Raw genomic sequence first — 23,238 nt, forward strand, 5'->3', positions numbered from 1 at the left:
CCTGCATTGTGTCCCACTTTCTCTGCAATCCAAGCTCCCATTCAGCAAGGCACTTAACACACAGGAGCTGATTGCCTTCAGCAAGAGCTAAGCACAAACTCCAGAGCTTTGCTGATCAAGCAGAGAGCTGACAATTCCTTTCCCTCTAGAGCACCTTGCTCTGCAGGAGAGTCCTCAAAAAATTCCTCCCTCCTCCTCACTTTCCCAGCCATTTCTGCCTCACCCTGAACACATCTATGGCAGCACTGTTACAATTCTGAGGGCACTGTGCAGAAAGATGTGTGCCAAGCACACAGCACAGTCAAGGGCAATGACCAGCTACAATAGCTAAAGTGATCCTGATCACGTCTTCTCTTCAGCCTGGAGAAGAGAAGGCTCCAGGGAGACCTTAGAGCAGCCTTCCAGGACCTGAAGAGACTACAGGAGAGCTGGGGAGGGACTTTTGACAAAGGTTTGGAGTGACAGGAAGAGGGACAATGACTTTGAGATGGAAGAGGGGAGATTTAGACTCAAGATTAGGAAGAAAATCGTTGCAGTGAGGATGGTGAGACACTGGAACAGGTTGCCCAGGGAGGCTGTGGATGGTCCTTCCCTGGAGGTGTTCAAGGCCAGGTTGGATGAGGCCTCAAGCAAACTAGGCTGGTGGGAGGTGTCCCTGCCCATGGCAGGGGGGTTGGAACTGGATGATCTTGAAGGTCCCTTCCAACCCAAAGCATTCTACAGTTCTTCTGGACTAATTATCCCCAGTATGGCACCAAACCAAAAGTGATGGCACTGCTCCAAGTGACAAATCAGATCCAGCTGACTGCTCAGGAGAACAAAGACAATGGCATGACTCAGTTTCTCTCCATCTGTCTTTACAGAGGTGAAAGGATGCTTCCCAAATCCCTTAATAACTTGATCCCTGTGGCTCTATCCTCATCCATGCCCTCACTTCTAGGCACTGAAGCCTGTGCATTACTCACTTGTGCTCAGGAAAGAATGGTGTCAGCTCACTTTGAGTCTGTGATTCCTGTAGCAAATCCAAGTGGGGAGCTGTTGGGGCTCATCCCAGTGCCCATGACAAGAGGCAGCTCTTCCAGCTTTGCTTATGATGCGGTGCCAAAAGCTGCCGGCACGTGTGCATGGAGGCTCCTCCTGCTCACACCTCTGCTTTGGTGGAAATAATCAGGGCTCCTTTATCCTGGACCTCTACAACTATCTACAGGATTAGAAATGGTGGTGATATATCCTGAGAAGGTGGAGCTGGAGTATTTAGGAGGGAAGAGAGTTGTGGCTGCTCTCACCTGCTTCTGGTCTGAAGCATTTAATGTTACTGTTGTAACATCACAAAGGATGACTGCTGCTTCCCACTTCCCTGTGCTGTCAGGAGGATCCTGACAAGGCTCCAATTTTCAGTATCAAAACCACTTCCAGGTTCTTGTTCTCTTCATCTCCTCTGTTCCCTTCCTGCCTCCCAGTTTCTCTTCACCCTGTGAAATCAGGGTGCCATGAGAGGAACACTGTACCTGGGGAGCTAAAGACTTCTCTGCCACTCACTGGAGCCCTCAGCTTCATGGCTGGATCAAAAGCCTTTCTGAAGGACTAGTTCTGGCTCAGTCCAAGTCACAGGCTTGATGCCATAATCCCTACATGAAAGGGTTATGCAAAGGGTCAGAATAGGTGATGATAAAGTTCCCTTCCAGCCAAAACAATCTACAAACCTCTAAGGAAATCCACCATCCTCTGGCAAGAGCCAGGACCAGACTTTCTGAAGTGTAACAATGTCTGGCTCCAGAATGGTAGGGGCAGTGCCTCTGAAGAGCTATGAAATCATCTCTTCTGCTTGGGAGGTTCAACAAGCTATGTTGGCATTGCCTGCAAGCCACAGACCACAAGGCTGGAAAACTGGGACCAAAACCAGTGCAGATATGTTCAGAAGGGCTTTAAAGCTAATGTTACACTGCTAAAAAGGCAGAGGGGAGAAGGGGGATAAAACCAAGGCACTAAACTTGACTTTTCAGTGGAGAAGTCAACCTGAGGATTTCCTTTGAACGTGCAAGGAAGCTGTTGTGCAACCCAGCCTGCTCAGCAGGCCCAAGGTGGGAATGGCAGAAGCTGCTGCAAGTCAGGACCCAGGTACCAGAGCAGAGCTGTGTGGGAGGCAAGGCCTGGAGTGGCAGGAGAGAAACAGCTTCAGAGAGAACAGGAGCTGGTGGAGATTAATGAAGGAAGCTCAGACAGTATCTGTCTGTAGGAGGCCTGGCTCAACTCAAAGCCATTAACTTGTTGCTTTCTGAACACCACCAACAGGACTGGAAACAAAAGCGTGGCTGCCCAGCATGGCTCATGCTCAGTGATTGCTTAAGTACTCCAGCAGAATGAAAAGCCTTGAGAGAGGCAGAGAGATACTTCAGTGGCTGCAGGCTCACAGGGCTGCAAGTTTTTGCATGAAGCCCAAGTCAAAACCAGGCAGGCAGCTGAGAGGTAGCCTTGAAAGGAGAAACAATTTACCAGCCTTCATTTTCTCCCATCCAGGAGGTTAAATGTAAAGGGGAGTCCACCAACTTGAAATAAATTATGTTTCATAATTAAAGCCATATTTTCCTGTGCTGCTTACAAGCCTTTGGATGATTAATAAGGCATTTCTCAAATTACTTTCATTCACACTAATTATGCTGCTTGTTTACTCCAGTCAATAATTTTTCTTCCAGGGAAATAAAGCTATCCCAGGGGGAGGACTCCCTCCAGGGACCGAGAGGGAAAGGACCCCAGGGAGCTGCCTAAGGCACCAGGGACCATGGGAGGTCCTTCTCTGAAAGCAACAGAGCTGGTTCCATGACTCACATCACATCCAACACTCACAAGCCTTATTCTGCTAAGCCTGGCTTTGGATAAGATGAAGAGGCATGAACTTGCTCAGCACCCAGGGGCCTTGAGCTGTGTTTTACCTAGGCCTTGCCTGAGGTACCAAACCTGCCAGGGAATCAGTTTGTATGGTTAGCATGAAAACACAGCAGTGACAGCACAACTTCAGCACTGGGGCAGAAGGCAAATGCCCTTAGAAAGAAAGGGCTTTATCTTCTTGGGGCAGAGTGGCTGGAAAGCTGCCTGGCTGTTGAGCAACAGTGGCTGAACATGAATGGGCCAACATGTGGCCAAGAAGGCCAACAGCATCCTGCCCTGATCAGCAGCAAGACCAGGGCAGGGATGGTGCTTCTGCATGCAGCACTGGTGAGGCCACACCTTGAGTACCAGCTTCAGTTTTAGGGTCCTCACCACAAGAAAGACATTGAGGGGCTGGAGTGGGTCCAGTCCAGAGAAGGGCAATAATGCTGGGGAAGGGTCTGGAGCAGAAGAATTGTGAGGAGCAGCTGAGGGAAGTGGGAGGAGAGGACGCTGAGGGGAGACCTCCTTGCCCTCATCCTGCAAGGAGGATGCAGCCAGGTGGGGGTTGGTCTCTTTTCCCACGTAATAAGATGAGAGACAATTACCTCCAGTTGCAGCAGGGGAGGTTTAGGTTGGACAGTAGAAGAAAACTCTTCACTGCAAGGGTTCTCAAACCCTAGAACAGGCTGCCCAGGGAGGTGGTTGAATCCCCATCCCTGGAGGTGTTGAAAAGTGGCAGAGAGATGGTGCTGAGGGTCATGGTTTAGCACCAGCCTTGGCAGAGCTAGAGAATGGTTGGACTCAATGATCCTAAAGGGCTCTTCCATCCAAAATGACTCTCTGATTCTATTCTACCATTCAAGCTCCTCCTGTTTCATTTGCAGACACTGGGAAGTCTCTTTGCCCTTTCCAAAGTACAGTGCAACAAATCACACAGGAATTCTCTTCCTGCCCTTTTGATTCCCTTTCAACATTATTTAGGAGCTAGATATATTAACACAAAAAGGCCCATTTCCATTCCTGCCCCAGCTCTGCAGCCTTGAGGTGGGAATGGATTTCCTAAGCCCCCTTTCCCTGGGAAGGACTGAGATGTCCAGAAGTCTTTGGCCAGCTAACACCTGCAGGGCAACATAGCAATGTGGAAGTTAAGATGAGGAGAAACTTCTTTACAGTGAGGGTCCCAGAGCCCTGGAGCAGGCTGCCCAGAGAGGTTGTGGAGTCTCCTTCTCTGAAGACTTTCAAAACCCACCTGGATTCATTCCTGTGTGGACTACCCTAAGTGCTCCTGCTTTGGCAGGAGTGTTGGACTGGATGATCTCTTGAGGTCCCATCCAACCTCAAGTATACTGTTATACCGTGAAGTGATGCTGCTGCCACAGCCCCTTCCAATGCCTTACAAATGAAGGTGCTCCTGGTTTGATGCTCCAGGACTCCTGCAGGCTCTCCAAAGTCAGCAATGGCACTTCCTCATCTCTCTACCCTTTCTCCTCTGTTTCAAGGCAGCAGTTAGTTCATAACCTATCTGCCTCTACAGCTGACAGCCTTGGGCAACTGTAAGCTTCAGCTGCAAGAGTCTAGCCAAAAAAAGACACATGCTTTGTGTAGCATGAACTGCTCTCCAGCCAGGGCTGCACACACACCACACACCTTGGTGCTCCATGAACTAAGAAGTGGTAGGAGAGAGCAGCCAAGGCTTGAGAGATGAGAGCAGGCACTAATGAGCCTCCTCATAACAAGAAGAGGGGGAAAAAGCTGCAGTTAGCTAATGGTGGCCCAAATCCTTCAGGTCAGGCATGCAGAAGCATGTGGGTTTCTGTGGAAGCCTGGTTGACAATAATCAAACCAGCACTGAAAAAGCATTGCCACAGAATTTATTCTAATACCTGTGTTGTACCACACCCTAAGAGAAGAAAACCAGTGGAGATAAAAGCTCTTTGCTGTCAAAGGAGGGGAAATACCTTCAGCAAGCCACAAAGTTGGCTCCCTCTGAGAAATGAAACAAGAGGGGTAGACATTCTTCTGATTTCTTACCAAAGACAAGGGTCTTGTCTGCTTGGCTTTAGCACAGCACCAGGACAGGCCAGTGCAGCTTGTGAGCCAGGGGCTGCAGACAGCAAGAAGAGTTTCAGGCAGCAAAGGCAGGATGATCTCTGAGGGCTCCTCCAACCAGATTTGTTCTGTTCTGTGATTCTGCACAATCCTGGTCTCCTGTGACACTCTGCACTCTGGAGGTGCCCCCAAACCTGACTGCTGCCTGACATGAATTCATAGCTCCTGAGCCACAGTGTGCCAGCTCCCTAGGTGAACACCCTTGTGGACATGAGGACAAGGCAGCACAATCTGCTTTCTCCACAGGTAACCTGCACACCATGAGGCAACTGTGGGGAAGCTGACACTGGGAAAGCAGCGTGCTCTTGGCTCCTGCCTTCAAGCCATGTACTTGAACTTGTGGATTTGCACAAACCTGAATGGCTAGAGGAGAGCAGCATGGGCTCAGCTGGTTATGGGATCCATATGAGGCCTAGTGACCAGCTGCAGAGAAGATCAGACTTACCCTTTGCATGGTTTTTGTTCCCAAGACAAGAGCACACAACACAGAGGTAAGGTCAAAGCTTTCCTGTTTCAGATGGAAATCCAGAGTAAGAGTGACTTGGTACTCAGCTTGCTCAGCTGCTGTAAGACAGCATGACCACTTCTTAAGCTGTTAAAAACATGCTTAAAAAACAACTCAGAGCAGCAGCAAGACATCTGAACCACTGCTTGGTCTCCCCTTAGAGCGTCCACCCTTAGCACAACTCACTTGAAGTGATGCTAGGCAGTGTCAAAGGCACTGAGGTCCCGTGTGGGCTGAGCTCCATCAAACCACAGCTCACCAGGAGGAGACACTCACTGGAGATGGTGATGAAGAGGCTCCAGCCTGAGAAGCAGGCCCTGTACCCTCACAGCTGGGGGGCAGCAGGCCTGCAGTACTTGCACTGGATCCAGACTCGATACATCGTCATCTGCTTCCCGCGGTTCACCTGCAGCCTCCGGTCCACCTGATTCTGGATTTTCTCCAGCCCAGCTGTGGTGAAGAGGTCATCTAACTCATCTGGAAGCAAAGAGCAGGAGATGGAGGATGCCATGCTTTCGTTTCACTGATACCTGCTCACACTGAGGGCTGAGCTGTGCTGAAAGACGGGCCAGAGGAAGCTCACGGTCTCGCTCTGGCAGGGTAAAGAGCAGGCAGGGGAGGTTCAGGCTGGATAGCAGGCAATATTTCTTCACTGAAAGGGCTCTCAAACACTGGAACAGGCTGCCCAGGGCAGGGCTGGAGTCACCATGCCTGGAGGTGCTTAAGCAGTGTGTGGACCTGGCACTTAGGGACATGGTTTAGTGCTGACCCTTCAGCGCCAGCGCTGGGCCAAGGGTTGGACCAGATGAGCTTGGAGTCTCTTCCAACCAGATGCATTCTGTGTTCTGTGACTCAACTACATTAAGGAACTCTACTGCATTAAGGAAGGGAGTAAGATCCCAGTTTCTCCAGTTTCCCTTGAGTTTACCTGCTGCTAAGGAAGTAAATAATCACTGGGAGGACAACTAGGATTATAGACTTGTCAAAACAGCAGCAGTTTCAGACAAGGGCACTGTCTCTAGTGACCCATTAAGGGAGCACCTCCTGGTGAGCAGGGACAGATCCATTCCCTCCCCTTCCCCCCCTCTCTCCAGAGGAATTCCAGTGTCTGCAGGAGTGAAGAACAGGATCAGACCTACACTTTGAAAAGGTGGCAGTGAAATCTGTGCTGTGTTGGCTGGAAGGGAAAGGGATTCATTAAGGTTAAGTTTGGGGGGGAAACAAAAATCCTTTAAAAACCACACCCTATTGGGGCCAAATCAAAGCACCAAGAGCCCTGGAGGCTGCACCACTTACACTGGCAGGGATTCCTGACCAAGCAAATCGGCATCCTGGTGCCCCAGTCACTGGCCCTGGGCAAGGAAAGCCCAGGTCCTGCTGAGCAGCAGCAAGCTTGTTCAGCAGCAGCCTGGGAGCACGTGATGTGTGTGGAGTTTCTGCAGAAAAGAGCTAACAGGTCCCAGCTTGTGCTCATTTATCAGATGCTTGCCATGGGGAAACCTTTGCCAGACACGCTTTGAGCATGACTTCTGTTGTGACAAACAAGTGCCCTGGCCAGGGGGGCAGGGGATGGCTCAGGCCAGCTGTGCCGCTGCTCTGAAACCCACCACGCAGAGGCGCCCATGGAGGAAGGGGCTGGAGGTGCACTTGGTGATAAGCAGGGAGAATGCAACCCCTCCTGAACACCAAGCAGCAGCAGCAGAACTGGAGAGGCTGCCTTGGCTCTAGGCTGAACCACACCCTTCTTATTTCCTTGTAGCAGAGCAGTAATGTTAAGAGAAGTTCCTTCAAGTGGTGTCCATCTCGCTCCACCCTCTGCAGGCAACAGCATTCAAGGAGAGCTCCTCCAATTCCACCCCTCCCTGTGCAGCAAAGACACTGGTCCTCCTTTAAAAGGAATTTTCTCCAAGGAATTCACCATGAAGCCTACTGTGGGTGACTCTGCCATAGCAGGGAGGCTGGACTAGATGATCACAGAATCACCAAGGTTGGAAGAGACCTCGAGGATCATCGAGTCCAACCTGGCACCACAGACCTCATGACTAGACCATGGCACCAAGTGCCACATCCAATCCCCTCTTGAACACCTCCAGGGATGGGGACTCCACCACCTCCCTGGGCAGCACATTCCAATGATGTCCAGAGGTCCCTTCCAATCCCCACCATTGTGTGATATTTGCATCAGCAAGTGGCAAGTCCAGGTCCCTGTGAACATAGCATCTTGTCTGGAATGAGCCAGTGGCCAAACTTGAGGGCAAAGAGCTGAGGAGAGACAGAGGGATGCTTTCTAGCCTCCTACCTTGTGTGAAGAAGTAGACTCTGGTGCCATCACCTCTCACATAGAAGTTCTCAGACAGACACTGACCTAAGGGCAAGAGAGATTTAAACAGTTACCAGCTATCATTACAGAATCAACATCTGCCATCCAACAAGGACACACTGTGCTTAAGCTGCCTCAGGATAGACACTACTCCAGGGAAGCATCATCTATTAGCTGTCACAGAGTCACAAAATGGGAGGAGTTGGAGTGGACCTCTGGAGATCACTGAATCCAACCCCTGTAGCAAAGCAGGAATGCATCCAGGTGGGTTTTCAATATCTCCAGAGATGGAGACTCCACCACCCCTCTAGGCAGCTTGTTCCAGGACTCCATCACCCTTAAATTAAAGTTCCTACTCATGTTCAAGTGAAACTTCTTATGTTCAAGTTTGTGCCCATTACCTGTCCCTGGGTACCACTGAACAAAGCCTGGCCCCACCCTCCTGCCACCCACCCTTGAAGTATTGATCAGAATTGGTGAGTTCCCCCCTCCCAGGCTACTCTTTTCCAGACTAAACAGCTCCAATACTCTGTCCTTCCCTCATCACAGAGATGTTCCAGTCACAGTCAGCATCTTTGTAGCCCTTTGCTGTACCCTCTCCAGCAAGTCCTTGCCCTTTTTTAACAGGCGAGCCCAGAACTGGGCCCAGCACTCCAGCTGTGGTCTCACCAGAGCAGAGGGGCAGGAGAACCTCCCTCGACCCGCTGGCCACGCTCATCGGGGTGCACCCCCTTGGCCTTCTTGGTCACAAGGGCACATTGCTGGCTCATGGTCATTGTGTTGTCCAGCAGGACTCCCAGATCCTTTTCCCCACCCTGGTGAGAGTGCCCCAGGGGGAGGGAATGGGGAGGGGGGGGGGAGGAGGGGGGAGGAGGAGGGAGGGAGGGAGGGAGGGAGGGAGGGAGGGAGGGAGGGAGGGAGGGAGGGAGGGAGGGAGGATACCTTTCTTAAAGCGAAGCTGGGCCAGATCGTAGCGGCCGTAGTCTCGTAACAAAATCATCCCTCCTGGCTTCAGAAGGCGACTCAGCCTGGTGACAATGCCCTGCATCCTGAGGAGAGGGCAGAACCATGCAACACTCTGCAAATTGGGGCTTGCTTCCTTAGCCCTCTTTCCCAAAAACAATCATAGAACCACAGAACTGTCAGGGCTGGAAGGGACCTCAAGGCTCAGCCAGCTCCAACCCCCCTGCCATGGGCAGGGACACCTCACACTAGATCAGGCTGCTCAGGGTTAGGAGAAGCTTTATTCTTTAGGTTTGCTCTAAAGACATTCTCCCCATCTCTAGACATGTCACAGAATTGTCAGGGTTGGAAGGGACCTCAAAGATCATCCAGTTCCAACATCCCCTGTGCCATGGGCAGGGACACCTCACACTACAGCAGGTTGCTCACAGCCACATCCAGCCTGGCTGCAAAAACCTCCAGGGGTGAGGCTTCCACCACCTCCCTGGGCAACCTGTGCCGGTCTCTCACCACCCTCATGGGAAAGAACTTCTTCTTAATATCCAATCTGAATCTACCAAGATATCAAGTTTCACACATTTCAGCTTCCTAGAGGAGCTACCCAAAGCCAGCACTTCTCTGAGCTCCTTCAGACTGAGGTGGGTTGAGTTTATTTGGCTGCCTTGCTTCTGACACTCCCTGATTCTGCTGCCCAGTTTTTCCTACAGCAATGACTGAGGCTGCCACAGCAGGGAATTAGCTGCTCTCTCTTGCTAATTACAGAATGATTTCCTCTGGCTCCTATCAAACAAGTAAGAAGTGAACTTGAAGTAAAACCAAAGGGAACAAAACCAGACAGAGGCAGTGTGGTTGTCACTGTCACACTAAGATCACAGTGCTTGCTTTAACTGTTTTCTGACCCTTTTGGTCACCTCCCATAGGAGAAATTAAATCTAGCCCCAGAGCCTTAAATTCTAGCAGCAATCCTGTCCACAAATGGGTGCTGAGTTGCTTCAATCCAACAACTGTGACCTCAGCAAGATCACACAGAATGGTTTGGGTTGGGAGGGACCTCTAAAGGTCATCTGGTCCAAGCCAGTCTACAGCCACTTAGCGCCTCAAGGTGACACCTATCCTGGGCCAGAATTTGTTACAACCAAGGAGGTGCAAATTCCCTTTTCAGAGGCTTCATGGAAATCTGGAGCAGACACACAGCAAACTTTCCTTTGCCTTGATGTGAGAGGCCAAAAGCAGCACAGCTGCTAATAAAGAGCTCCAGCTCTGCATGGATTGTCTCCTGCAACCAGAAGGAATTGTTAAACAACTTACTTCTCTGGGAGAATGGCTGAGAGGACAAAGATAAGAATAACAACATCAAGGCTCTCATCTGGCATGGGGAAAGGACTTTGGTCGTTGCACAGGTCGTGGACAAAGGCAAAGCAGCGAGAGGAGTCATAGTCTGCATTGTTCTGTGTTTAAGAGGAGAGAAATGTTGGTCAGTTAGAGGGCCGAAGGGCTCTGCAGAGGGACCTCAACTGACTGGACAGATGGGCAGAGTCCATCAGGTTGGCATTCAACAAGTCCAAGTGCCAGGGGCTGCACTTTGGCCACAACAAAACCATGCAGAGCTACAGGCTGGGATCGGAGTGGCTGAGAGCTGCCAGACAGAGAGGGACCTGGGGGTGCTGGTTGACAGCTGCCTAAACATGAGCCAGCAGTGTGCCCAGGTGGCCAAGAGGGCCAGTGGCATCTTGGCCTGCATTAGGAATAGTGTGGCCAGCAGGAGCAGGGAAGTCATTGTGCCCCTGGACTCTGCATTGGTTAGGCCACACCTTGAGTCTTGTGTCCAGTTCTGGGCCCCTCAGTTTAGGAAGGACATTGAGAGACTTGAAGGTGTCCAGAGAAGGGCAACAAGGCTGGGGAGAGGCCTTGAGCACAGCCCTGTGAGGAGAGACTGAAGGAGCTGGGATTGTTTAGCCTGGAGAAGAGGAGGCTCAGGGGAGACCTCATTGCTCTCTGCAACTACCTGAAGGGAGGTTGTAGCCAGAAGGGGGTTGGTCTCTTCTCCCAGGCAACCCGCACCAGAACAAGAGGACACAGTCTCAGGCTGTGCCAGGGGAAGTTTAGGCTGGAGGTGAGGAGAAAGTTCTTCCCAGAGAGTCATTTGTCATTGGAATGTGCTGCCCAGGGAGGTGGTGGAGTCCCCATCCCTGCAGGTGTTCAAGAGGGGACTGGATGTGGCAGTTGGTGCCATGGTTTAGTCATGAGGTCTGTGGTGACAGGTTGGACTCGATGATCTTTGAGGTCTCTTCCAACCTTGGTGATACTGTGATCTAGATGGCTTTGTATACATCCAGGGATGGGGAGTCAAACACTTCCCTGGGCAGCCTGTTCCAGGCTTTGAGAATCCTTTCAATGAAGAATTTTTTCCTTATGTCCACCCTAATCCTCCCCTGGTGTAACCTGATGCCTTTTCCTCTTGTCCTATCAGTTGTGACTTGTGGGAAGAGGCCAAGCCCCACCTGTCTGCAGCCTCCTTTTAGGTAGTTGTAGAGAGTGAGCAGCTTTCCCCTCAGCTTCCTTTCCTCAATGTCTTTTTTAACGATGTGAGACATGATTATTATGGTGTGTGTCCAGAGATCTCTTTCAGCCTCACTGGACTAAGGCAGATGGGGTCAGATAGGTTCTGTGGCCAGACAAGGAGCAGAGGTGAAACAAGAAGAATAAGCACCCTGAGGAGACTGACAAAGAGCTTTGGACTTGCTGCATGCAGACAATCAGCACTGACAAAACTTCGACACTGGACTGAGGGATTACTGCAATTTTAAGGTTAGCTTTTCCCCTAGCAGTGGTCAGAAGGGAGGGATTGACACTGTCAGGCTGGAAATCTTTGCAACAGGGAGTGTCAGGGCCCCTTCCTGCAGCACTGAAATTAATATTCATTTCAGGTACAGGCAGACTTCTCCTTATATGCCACAAATCAGAGCTGGCTGCCTCGGGTTATGCTCATAAAAATGATATTTAGACTTCTAAAAGAAGCTCTCTATTTTTCTAAAGCTGCTGCTATGACTTGCAACAGCCTCTCTAAACACTGCTTGTGTCACCTTAAGAGGATGAAATGGCATCCTGCCTCTGCTGCTGTGCTCCCTCACCAAGTGACTGATTGCATTTGATACTTCATACATTCTCACTTCTGTCCTGACCTGAAAATTGTTAGCAGTGTTTGTCCTTTGACTACATTCCAGCCTCCTGCTCCACAGACAGCAGTGCCCCTCCTCAGCTGTCTGTGCAGAAGCAACTAGACCATGTTCCCAGGAACTGCTCTCACAGTTATGCATACACAAACCAAACCCAGCTCCAGTTCCTGTTGGGAAAAAAAGAAATAGCTTGGCTGTTTCCAAGGTTCAGCAGTTACTCAGCTAAAAGAGCCCTGGATTTAGAAAGAGAGCTGCCAACCACAGGGCAAAGAAAATTTGGCTGTCGTATCTGCTGCCAATGTGACATTTTGAGAGCTGCAACTTCCCCCATTTCCCCAGTCTTTGATGGCTTGTTTCCCTGGTTTGTCAGTACAAGGGTCAGCAGAAGGGCTGGCTGAGAAGAAACAGCTAGCTGGTGGCTGCTGGGATGGATTTGGGTTAATGTGCAATTGGCACCATGTACCCTCCTACCTTCCTGCTTCACCACTGAGCTTACCTGGACCAGATCCACAGCTGCTGTAGAAAAATCACAGCAATAAACAAAAAGGCCTGGATCACTGCAAGAAAGAAAAGACACCAGCATGAAGTAAGCACAGAAACTATCACCATTTCTACAGAAGTGGTCCACAGGAACAACAGGGGTGGCTCAAATACACAGAGCACAGACTTGGGAGCCTGGGATGGGATGGGACGGGACGGGACAGGATAGGATAGGATAGGACAGGATAGGATAGGATAGGATAGGATAGGATAGGATAGGATAGGATAGGATAGGATAGGGTGGGGTGGGGTGGGGTGGGGTGGGGTGGGGTGGGGTGGGGTGGGGTGGGGTAGAGTGGGGTAGAGTGGGGTAGGATAGGATAGGGTAGGATAGGATAGACCAGGTTGGAAGAGACCTTTGAGATCATCCAGTCCAACCTATCACCCAACACCATCTAATCAACTAAACCAAGCACCCCATCCAGTCTCTTCCTAAACACCTCTAGTGATCCTTTGGGCTTTGGTCTGTCTCCTTCAAGAACCCCCAGATCTGGCGGCTGCCAGTGCTCCTCTAGGCCTCAATCATTCTCATCTGGAACTGGCTCCTCTTCCCTCCTGAGAAAGGAGAGGCACTAAGGCCTGGGTGAAAATGCTTTCGGAATGAGCCACAGAAAGTTGCATCACGTTTTGCTGGTTGCAGTTCTAAGACCAAAGATTCCTCAGCTCCAAACACAATCACATGAAGCTGCAGATGGTTATAAGTCCCACTTGCCTCTGGCTGTTCTCCCAGACTGTCCAAGCACACATGCAATGCTCTGCCAGTTGTTTTTTCAGAGGCTGGTAAATCATGCAGGTGAAAAAAGCACAAACCTGCTGAGAGCTCTACTTACTTATTGGTTTGTAATATGGGGAAGACTGTATTTCCAGCACCACAGCCAACCTGCACAAACACAGCAGAGGTACACACAGTGAAAATCATTTCCTCAGCATGCCCCATGCAGCTCATTTCACATCACCTCTCCATAGCCAAGGAGCAAAGGCTCTGGAGAGACCTTGCAGAAGCATTTCAGTATCTGAAAGGGACCTACAGCAAGGCTGGGCAGGGACTGTTCAGAAGGGCTTGTGGTGATGGGGGGCAATGGTTTGAAACTGCAGCAGGGCAGATCTTGGTTGGGCATTAGGACGAAGTTTTTGACAATGAGAGTGGTAAAATCCTGGCACAGTTTGTCCAGGGATGTGGTTGAGGCCCCAGCTTGGAGACATTCAAGATCAGACTCAGTGTGGCCCTGGGCAGGCACAGGTGTCCCTGCTGTCTGCAGGGGATTTGGACAAGATCACAGTACCACAGTATCACCAAGGTTGGAAGAAACCTCAAAGATCATCAAGTCCAACCTGTCCCCACAGACCTCATGCCCTTTGAGGATCCCTTCCAATCCAGTGCCATCTGTGAATCTGTAACACCTGAGCACTGCAGTGACCATTCCACATCTTCCTGCAAGGTGTGAAGATGTCCAGCTCTGAGGAGCAGGCTCAGCTACAAACATCTGTGGGCAACCACTAAGCCAATCCTTGCAGAGCTGTGTATCGTTACTCATTTGAAAACTGTTATTGCTGGAATCCCAAGCATAACAACCAGGATGAGTCACTGAAGCACTGGCCAGGATTAGTTGCCTTCACTTCCAGAGCAATGGAGAAAGAAGTTTGCTTAACTCTAATGACATCCTGCTGTTTCAGAGTTTCCTTCACTAGATGGCTCTTCCTCAAGCTCCAACTAGGCCTGCAATGATCCTGCCTTGTTATTCCTTCTGCTTGCTCCCCTGTGAAGATGGCTCACACCACTGGGCTGGGGGAATCTGTCTCTGACTGTTGAAGGAAGCAGTGAAACTGAAGACAGCAGTGATGGCTTGCAGCAACAGGTATTGCTGACAGTGCTCAGGTGAGACAGGAAAGCCACAATGACACAAGATCGGAGCCTGAGGAAGCCTCAAAGCCTCAGATTAAATGAAAGCATTGAAAGGGCAGTTCATAAATTGACCCTCCCTGGAAGTGCAGAACTCCCCTAAAACATGAAGCATTCACAATGAGTTTTATGGACAGCCACCAAAGCTGAGAGGGCAGAGCCAAAGGACCTTACCAGCTGCCAGGAGTCAAACATCTATTAACCCTACAGACTTTTCAAGGTCAAATCCTGCATGAGGCTGAGATGCCACAGGGAACAAACCAAGCAGCATCTTTACATTCTTGTTTTCACTGCTTGTTTCACAGCTCTCAAGACAAAAGAGTCAGCAGAGACATGCAGAACATAAATGACAGGAGAAAACTTTTCTACAGCCATGTAAAAGCAGCAGCTTCTTCAAAAGATGGCTTTAAAAGGTTTGCTTCAACACCTGAGAGTAACAGTTTATCTTTAAAACTTGGAAGCTTCTTATGATCCTTGTGCTCTGCTAGACCAAAAGCATCCCAACAGATTTACAGAGCCCTAGAATGGTTTGGGCTGGAAGGGGCTTCCAAAGGTCATCAAGTCCAACCCTCTCTGCAGTCAGCACGGCTGCAGTCAGCAGGGACATCCTCCATGAGATCAGATTGCTCAGAGCCTTGTTGAGCCTCACCTTGAGCACATCCAGGGATGGGGCCTCAACCACCACCCTGGGCAACCTGTTGCAGTATTCCACCACCCTCATGATGCAGAACTTGTTCCTAGCATCCAACCTAAATCTACTTTTCTCTAGTTTGAAGCCACTGCCCTTCATCTTATCACTGCAGACTTTAGTAAACACTCTCTCTCCATTCTTCTTGTAGGCCCCTTTCAGGTACTGGAAGGCTGCTCTAAGGTCTCCCCAGGGCCTTCTCTTCTCCAGGCTGAACAACCCCAGCTCCCTCAGCCTATCCTCGTAGGAGAGGTTCTAAGTTGCCCTCAGTTCTAAGCTGCCCTCTGTTTTGTTTTGGTGGGTTTTCCTGCATTTTACTGACTTAAGGCAATCGTTTCACTCACTTCCTGTTTACAGTATCTATTTTATGTCCCAGTCCCTCTACCTCTGAGAGAAGGGAGTGCTGGGGGTGTGCCTCTCTGTTTCCCAGCTGTTACCTCCAGGATGCGGTAAGATGCGGATGACCCTGGGTAGTCTCCACCACTCTGACTCAGCTCAGTGTCCTTCTGGGCAGTCCCTTCTTCTGTGCAGATCTCAGGTGTGCCCTTGAGCAGGTTTAACTGATTTTCTGCCCTGGCTCCCAGTGAACAATGTCCATTTTCACAGCATCCCAGCCCTTCTTTGTCGGGTTCCTCTTTGTTGCCAGGGCCAGGCACTGAACCCCCGCTCTGCCCTGGGTTCCTGTTAGGTGCCAGCTCAGGGAATTCAGTGAACAGCCAATGCCTGTCCTTGAAGAAACCATTTTCATGGATTTTATAGAAGTCATCCCAGTACCTCTTAGCATTCACCTCATATTCCTCTGTGAACACAAACAAAAACAGCAGCAGCAGTCAAATCCAAAGGTCTCCGAGTGTAACCAGTTCAGGCAGTGAGAGATCACTGCAGGCATCTGCTCCCAAATCTTCTTTAGTAAGTGAGCTTCTTGACTGAGAATCACCTCTAGCTCACTTGTGCCAACCCACACCCTCAGCCTGCTTCCTCACAATCACTTCCTTAGGAGTGAAAAGGGGTAAGAGACAGAAGAGGTAAGTCTCTGACTCCTGGTAGGATTTAAAGGCAGCTGGCATCAGAAAAGGCCTCTCTGAAGGGGACTGGAATGAAGAAATCCAGGGTTTAGCCCCATCTCTAACACCAGCTTTTGCAGCTCACCAATGCTTCTCAGTATTTAAAGGGTGAGTGTCAGGAGGATATGGCCAAATCCTTTTTCAGTGGTGCCCAGGGACAGAACAAACTTGAACACAGGAAGTGTCACCTAAACATGAGGAGGAACTTCTGTCCTTCTGTGATGAAGCACCAGAGCAGGCTGCCCGGAGAGGTTGTGGAGTCTCCATCTCTGGAGTCATTCAGAACCCTTCTGGACACCATCCTGTGCAACTTGCTCTAGCAGGCGGCTGGGACTATATGATCTCAGAGGTCCCTTCCAACCTCTAACATTCTGTGATTCTCTGAATCCACAAGGAGCCTTGGGACACCAAATGTCAACCACTGACAGCTTCTAAGGAATTCTGTGACAGCTGCCTGGAGCTGAAGAGCTCCTGCCCAACAGCCACCTCTCCTTCCAGAAGGAGAAACAGCAAAATCAGTCAAGCTCAAGCCAATTCAGTCAATTTGAGCCTGGCAGAAAGCTCAGGTAGCATTTGTGCACCACTCCAAGGTGGCAGGGCAGCAGGTTGTACACAAGGATTGCTGGGGCCCAGTCTACAGCATGTTGTTTGCCACAGCTCTGTGCAAGTTAAGTGCATCCTGCCTTCAGGAAAGGAAAGCAAGAAGGAAATCAGCAGGAGTGACCACTGCCATGAAAGCAACAGTGGAGAGCTAAAGTGGACAGCCTAAAGATGGTAAGAATGAAGTTCAGCAGCCAGCATTATCATTTTCACACCCAATGGATCCCCTCCAGCATCACAGAAAGCTGGAAGAACTCTCACAAAGCCCTGATCTAAGGAGATGGGAGTCACCCACAGAATTATTTGCACTCAGCTTCCCAGACTCCAGATCAAGTACAGTTCTAGGGGAACTCTTCTTTTTTTGACATGGGAAGATACAAATGGAACTGGTTTCCTGGATTCCCATTGATGTGATGAGTTCTCTGTCCTGGGAAGTGAGAGCCAATTGCAGCAGCCTGTGCTTGGAGTTACCTGGAGGCATCAACACCCAGGGCCAGAGATCCCACTGCAGCTCCTCAGGCAGCTTTGCACAGCAGTAGGTGCATCACTGAATGCCAATGATTCTCCCCCCAGCTCAAGAGTGGATGTGAGAATGGATAACTTCTCTCCAACAGGCACTCAAGAGTAGGGTTAAAAAACAGAGCAGACCTCTTTAAAGTGGAGATCACTACTGGGATCTGAACTGCAGGCTATCAGCCTTGCTTGACAGGGGCCAAGTGTTTAGAAGATATCTGAAGGGAAACAGCAAAATGAACCAAGAGCACCTGGCAAAACACACAGCCCCAGCCAAAGAGAGACAAAAATGGCTGCAATAAAGCACCAGAAGGCAGTCCTGTGGGTAATTTTAGTAGGATCTATTCCCTGAAGCACAAAGAGCTATATATAAAAGTAATCTTTTCACCTCAACTATAAGGATTTCCTCCTTTGAAGAAGCCTTGTCCTTAAACCTCAAGCTGAAAGAAATGTTACTGTCAGCTACCAGACTAGAGCAGTAAGTCTGTGCCATGAGCTGACTGCAGCTCAAAGGGAGAAGGGTCAAGTCAGTTTGCTGTTTGCATAGGAGCACTCAGTGACTGCTCCTGATTCACACCCAGCTGTACTCCTTCCTGACCTGTCACCTCTTCCATGAGCTAGCAGGGACATGCCAGGCTGCTGGAGCTGGAAATGCTCTTTCACCTGACAAAAACATAGCTCCTGGTGATCCCTGATTCCTGCTCCTAACAATCCCATGCCAGCCTGACTGCAATGGGATGCTCACCTGAGCTGCTGGGGGCAAAATTCCAGCCCAGTCAGTTTGGATTAGCTGCAGGGTTTTTTTTTTGCCCTAGCAGAACACTGAACGAGACACTGTGCTCCTCCTGTGTTAAATCATGGGGGAATGCTGTTGGATGCTATCAAACAGCTGTTACACTCCACTCCACATGTGTGGAAGCTTTAAAGCTCATGTGGCTCATAGCCTGGTGCTACTAAAGCACTGGAGGGAAGGATGAGTGAAACTATAAATGCAGGAAACCAAGGGCCAGCTGACAAAGCTCATGCAAGAAATAGATTCAAAGCATTAAAAAAAACAAGGAAAGAAGAAAAAAGGACCATATCCATTTTCCACCTTATGCTAGGAGAGTTCACCTAATCCTGCTTCAAGACCCCGTTTGTGGCATGAGCTCATGGGGACATCGGTGTGCAAGCCAGACTCCCCCCAGGACCTTCTTGCTAAGGACTCCTGCTCACCTCTGTAAGGACACCCCAAAAGCCAAGCCCATACTCACCCTTTCACACTGCAGAAGGAGGACAAACAAAAGTAACTGTTCACAAAAGACAGGAAGAGAACCCAGGACCCCCTGAATTGCAAGAGGGGGGCTAATTATGGAGCCTCAAAAGGAAACAACAACCAAAAAAATACCCCCAACAACCAGCTCTTCCACTTCTTTGTTCCCAGCCAGGAGGCAGATCTTCCAACATACCCCACAGAAACTTCTCTCCTTCTTCAGAACAAATTCTGACAGCCCCAAGAAGTCCCCAGAATAATGCAGCCATAATGACCAATAGCTTCTCTTTGTTCTCCTGCTTGGACATCACTGCTTCTCAAAATACTCGACCCTCCAGGCACATTTGGCTGGGCTGCCTTCCCCCACGTCTCAGCCATCCCATTGTCTCCACAAGCTTCCTGCTGAATAGCAACCATCCAAATTTGACTGGCCTCCATTGTTCACTCTGGGAAATACATCAGGGAGACCTGACAAACTGCTCTAACCAGCAAATTGCTCCACCATTGCAAGCCTCCTCTATAGGTTCTCAAAGCATGACAGACAGCCTCCTTTAATGTTAACCAGATTCTAGAATGAACTCCACACAATGGGCACCACAATGGAAACTGCTGGATGCTTCTGGGAATGCAAGAAATTAGGGAGGCTTGATCTTTGGGATAATCAAATTAGCTATTGTGAGCACAACTGGAAGCTATATGGGAAGTGTCTCAATAGCTCCAGTAGTGTTCAGCAGGGCTTTACAGATGACACCCTCAATTGAATTCAAACAAACTGATCCACCCTAGCGCTCAGCAGGGTGTAGCACCATCATCATCATCAAACAGGTCTCCTATCTGCCCTGCTCTTGTGAGACCCCCACCTGGAGCACTGTGTCCAGTTCTGGTCACAGAACATGGAAATGTTGGAGCAGGTCCAGAGGAGGCCATGAAGATGATCAGAGGTGTGGAGAACCTCTCCTGTGGGGACCGGATGGGGGAATTGAGGCTGTTCAGCCTGGAGAAGATAAGACTCCAGGGAGACCTTAGAGAAGCCTTCCAGTACCTGAAGTGGGCTGCAGGAGAGCTGGGGAGGGACTTCTTACAAGGGCTTGTAGTGATAGGACAAGGGGCAATGGCTTTGAGGTGGAAGAGAGGAGATTTAACTTGGAGATCAGGAAGAAATTCTTGACAGTGAGGGTGGTGAGACCCTGGAACAGGTTGCCCAGGGAGGCTGTGGATGCTCCCTCCCTGGAGTTGTTCAAAGCCAGGCTGGAGCCAGGAGCAACCTGGGCTGGTGGGAGGTGTCCCTGCCCATGGCAGGGTGGGGGTTGGAACTAAATGACATTTAAGGTCCCTTGCAACCCAAACCACTCTTACCCATCTATGAATCGCACAGGAATCCATCTCAGCATCATTTAAATGACTAGGTGAGATCACAAGTGTGCAGGAAAGATGCATTATTAACCAGCTCAGAAGAGCTCAGCTGTGTTACCTGACTGTAGATTGTGCACCTGTAGCTCAATTCAGGGTCAGGTGAGCTTTGCCTTTCAGACAACGTTTAAGCCAACTTTGGGGAGACCAAACTTCTGGAATCCCTTTTCTGCCTCTCCAATGATAAATACTTTGATCAGGGTAACATTATTTTACTTCACTGCTGATTGAAACACTATCAAGCTGTTTGTTAACTTGGTAGAGACACTGCTTGGTATGGACACTTTATTGGATTCCCTTAAGAGAAAAACTAGGCTTGAGCTAGGGACAGCTCCAGAGCATGCAACCCACCACAAGACTGACTGTTAGAAGTTAAGCTTTAGAGAATAAAAGCAAGCAGAAGCAATGACACTACAAAGAAGAATGTTTGTTAGACAAGGAACACTAAAAAGTATCTAAAGATGCACAGCACAATCACAGACACTCAGCCCAAGAGGACTCCTCCCAACAAAGACCATTTCTGCTCCAGCAGGAGGAGTGCCTGGAGAAGGTGTAAAAGCCACAGAGAGGTAAATTATGAACAGAAAGATTCCTCCTTTGCCTTTTTTTCAACATCAACAACAACTAGGGAATGCATTTTGGATGATTCAGGAGAAGGGGGAAAAGGAGGAATAAATGATATTTAGGCAGCTCTGGTTGGACTGTGCCACCCTTGTATGGCCAAGTCAAGACTGAGCATTAGCAGACTATCCAAAAGTACCTTGTTTGTCTTGTGGCAAGAGCTGTGAGCTGTTCTCTTGGACTTTACTCCTGGCACTGGCTTCCTGCTCTTCTGACCATTCCACATTATCCCTGTTGTGAAAAATAACACAAACTACTCAGCAGAGAATGGCAGGCTGAAGAGAAAGAGAAAGGTTGGTCTAGACAGCCCTCTAGACCCACAGCTGAGCTTTTCCACCAGCTCTTAACTCTGGCTCAGCACCAGCACAGCAGCAATCAGCACAGATGCCCCCTGGCTCTGCATGAACTGCACTTGTAGCCCTCCCAAAGATGTCACTGCAGGAGACTGTTGAGAGACATCAGACCTTCCCCTAATCCTTTTCCCTATTTGATCCTCAAGTTTAGAGCAAATAGAATCACAGAATTGTCAGGGTTGGAAGGGACCTCAAGGCTCAGCCAGCTCCAACCCCCTGCCATGGGCAGGGACACCTCCCACTACAGCAGGTTGCTCACAGCCACCTCCAGCCTGGCTGCAAACACCTCCAGGCATGAGGCTTCCATCACCTCCCTGGGCAACCTGTGCCAGTCTCTCACCACCCTCATTTCTACTTTTGCTCCATTCCCCCCAGTCCTATCATTACCTGACACCCTAAAAAGTCATACATCATAAATCATTACTATAAAACCATGAGGACACCCAACAGGAACAGGCCTCCTTGGAGAGGAACTGCCTTTGTCACAAGGTGAAAGAGCCTTCTTCCCAGGGAGGTGCTGGCATTAATCACAAGGGTCATCAGATTTAGCTCTCCCTAGGACACTACACTTTCTTTCTCAGGTTGAAACAACATAGGCAGGAAGGCTGTTTGGAAGGCAATGAAACACAATCCTAGGAAAATATGCAGGAAGCTACACAGCATTAAGAAATATCAGTAACTGAAATGTGCACACATGGAGTTGTGGAGTCATTAAAGTGATTCACTTGACCTTCCCCCCCCCATTAAAACAAGTGAATGAAAAGCAGAAAACAAAGGCCAATAAGCATTATTCTGGCCTCAGGAGAATTCAATCTTTTAACTCACAAAATAAACTTTTAAATCTCAAAGTCTAAATAAAACAATAAATAAACTAGAGCAGCAGGAGTTTCTTCAGGTAAATAATGTTGAGGATATGCTTTTGCAACATCCCTTTGGTACAGTCCAGGCCCCCAAATGAATAACAAGCTGATGCATGCACACACTGCTTTATTGCAAATTAAACCTTCCCAATTCTTAATAGGTTATAGCAGCCACAGGCTGAAAGTGGACACATTTACTTCAGTTCCACACCAAACTCAAGAAGCTGGGTGCTTTATGCATCCTCAACCAGCTTTCCCCATCAAACCCCTCCTGTTGCAAGCTAACACCTAGCAGCACCTCACAGTTACAGCATCCCGTGGCAGCAGATGGGTGAAAGGATCTTTGTTCAGTGTCCAGACCAGTAACTAATGCATCTACAGGTGGAGAAGGGATAAAGAGCTCTGAGGGCAGCTCACTGAACTTTATTAACTGTTTTCATTGCTTTATTACCTACGGCAATTAAAAGACTGCTACGATGCAAAATGTGTTCTTCTAAAGTATCAAAGGAGCCTCGGGAATCCCAACTGCTTTGGAGGAGCCGAGGCAGGATCAGGAACCCCCGATCACTGACCGCACAGGGCAGGGCCCTCCGGCACCTTCAAGCCCTTCCTGCACCGTCTGCCACGCCGGCAGCACCCCAAACGGCTGGTGCCAGGCCCCCAACTCCGGGTCTCCCTCGCTGCTTGGCCTCCAGCCCCATATTCACAGCTCCCCCGGGCTGCTCTGCACCCCTGCGGGCGCTTCAGAGGCGTGCACACGCGATGGGCCCGTGCGCAGCGAGAGAAACGCGAATAATGCCTGCGGCCGAACCCCCGTGAAGCAGAGCAGGGCAGCTCAGGGCTAATCCGCCGCGGCCGCCGAGAGCCCCATTACACCACGGCTCGTCCCAGGCTACCGACACGACGGGACAAAGAGGAGGAGCGCACCCCCGGCCACCCCCTCCCAACCCCCGGGGACCGAGCGCGGAGATGCACCACAGGGCAGCAGCGCCCCGAAGCGCCCCAGCCAGCTTCCCGGGCCGCTCCGCGGTGCGCAGCAATGCGCCGGGGACCCGGAGCGGGCACCGATGAGGGCGAGGAGGCGGCGGCCACCCTCACCAGGCGTTGTGCTGAAAGAGGCGGGTGGGGTCGGTGAGGAAGCGCCTCCCGAAAGGCCGCCGCTTCAGCGTCTCCCTGGGCGCCGCCATGATGGGCCGAGGGGCACCGGAACCGGAAGCAGCCCCGCGCGAGCTGACCCGAGAGGGGACTGGCCGGGCGGGGTGGTCACGTGAGGGACGCCGCTGTCACGTGCCTGTGGTGGCGGGAAGCGGCGAGCTCGGGGAGGGCAGGAGCGGCCGCGGTCCCCTCGGCACCCAGCCTGCTTCTGCTGCTCTCTGTGGCGCCTGTCGTGCACCCCGGGGAGGGCAGGAGCCGCCGCGGTCCCCTCGGCACCCAGCCTGCTTCTGCTGCTCTCTGTGGCGCCTGTCGTGCACCGCGGGGAGCGCAGGAGCCGCCGC

The 23,238-nt window shown here is 50.4% G+C and overlaps 1 protein-coding gene across 1 annotated transcript; it reads right to left on the bottom strand.

Moving 5' to 3' along the window:
* Positions 1-5,469: 5,469 nt before the first annotated feature.
* On the bottom strand, positions 5,470-22,941 carry METTL2A (methyltransferase 2A, tRNA N3-cytidine). The gene is made up of 9 exons (XM_068166348.1): positions 22,841-22,941; positions 20,669-20,760; positions 15,507-15,868; positions 13,312-13,361; positions 12,438-12,498; positions 10,074-10,213; positions 8,745-8,851; positions 7,782-7,847; positions 5,470-5,959 (listed from the first exon to the last, which is right to left on the bottom strand). Exons 1-9 carry the CDS (start codon positions 22,927-22,929, stop codon positions 5,808-5,810), a joined length of 1,119 nt encoding a protein of 372 aa, XP_068022449.1. The 5' UTR covers positions 22,930-22,941; the 3' UTR covers positions 5,470-5,807.
* Positions 22,942-23,238: the final 297 nt, after the last annotated feature.

Source organism: Melanerpes formicivorus, unplaced genomic scaffold (assembly GCF_026170545.1).
Source record: "Melanerpes formicivorus ecotype bairdi unplaced genomic scaffold, bMelFor1.0.p_v2 SCAF_100, whole genome shotgun sequence".
Classification (NCBI taxonomy): domain Eukaryota; kingdom Metazoa; phylum Chordata; class Aves; order Piciformes; family Picidae; genus Melanerpes; species Melanerpes formicivorus.

Bases quoted from the DNA above. Each gene is read 5' to 3' on its own strand.
- METTL2A (XM_068166348.1), bottom strand. From the start codon at position 22,929: ATGGCGGCGCCCAGGGAGACGCTGAAGCGGCGGCCTTTCGGGAGGCGC. The intron at 8,852-10,073 runs GTAAGTTGTTTA...CCCTCTCCTCAG, and splicing joins TCAGCCATTCTCCCAGAGAA to GATGCAGGGCATTGTCACCA. The intron at 7,848-8,744 runs GTATCCTCCCTC...TCTTGCCCTTAG, and splicing joins CCAGCTTCGCTTTAAGAAAG to GTCAGTGTCTGTCTGAGAAC.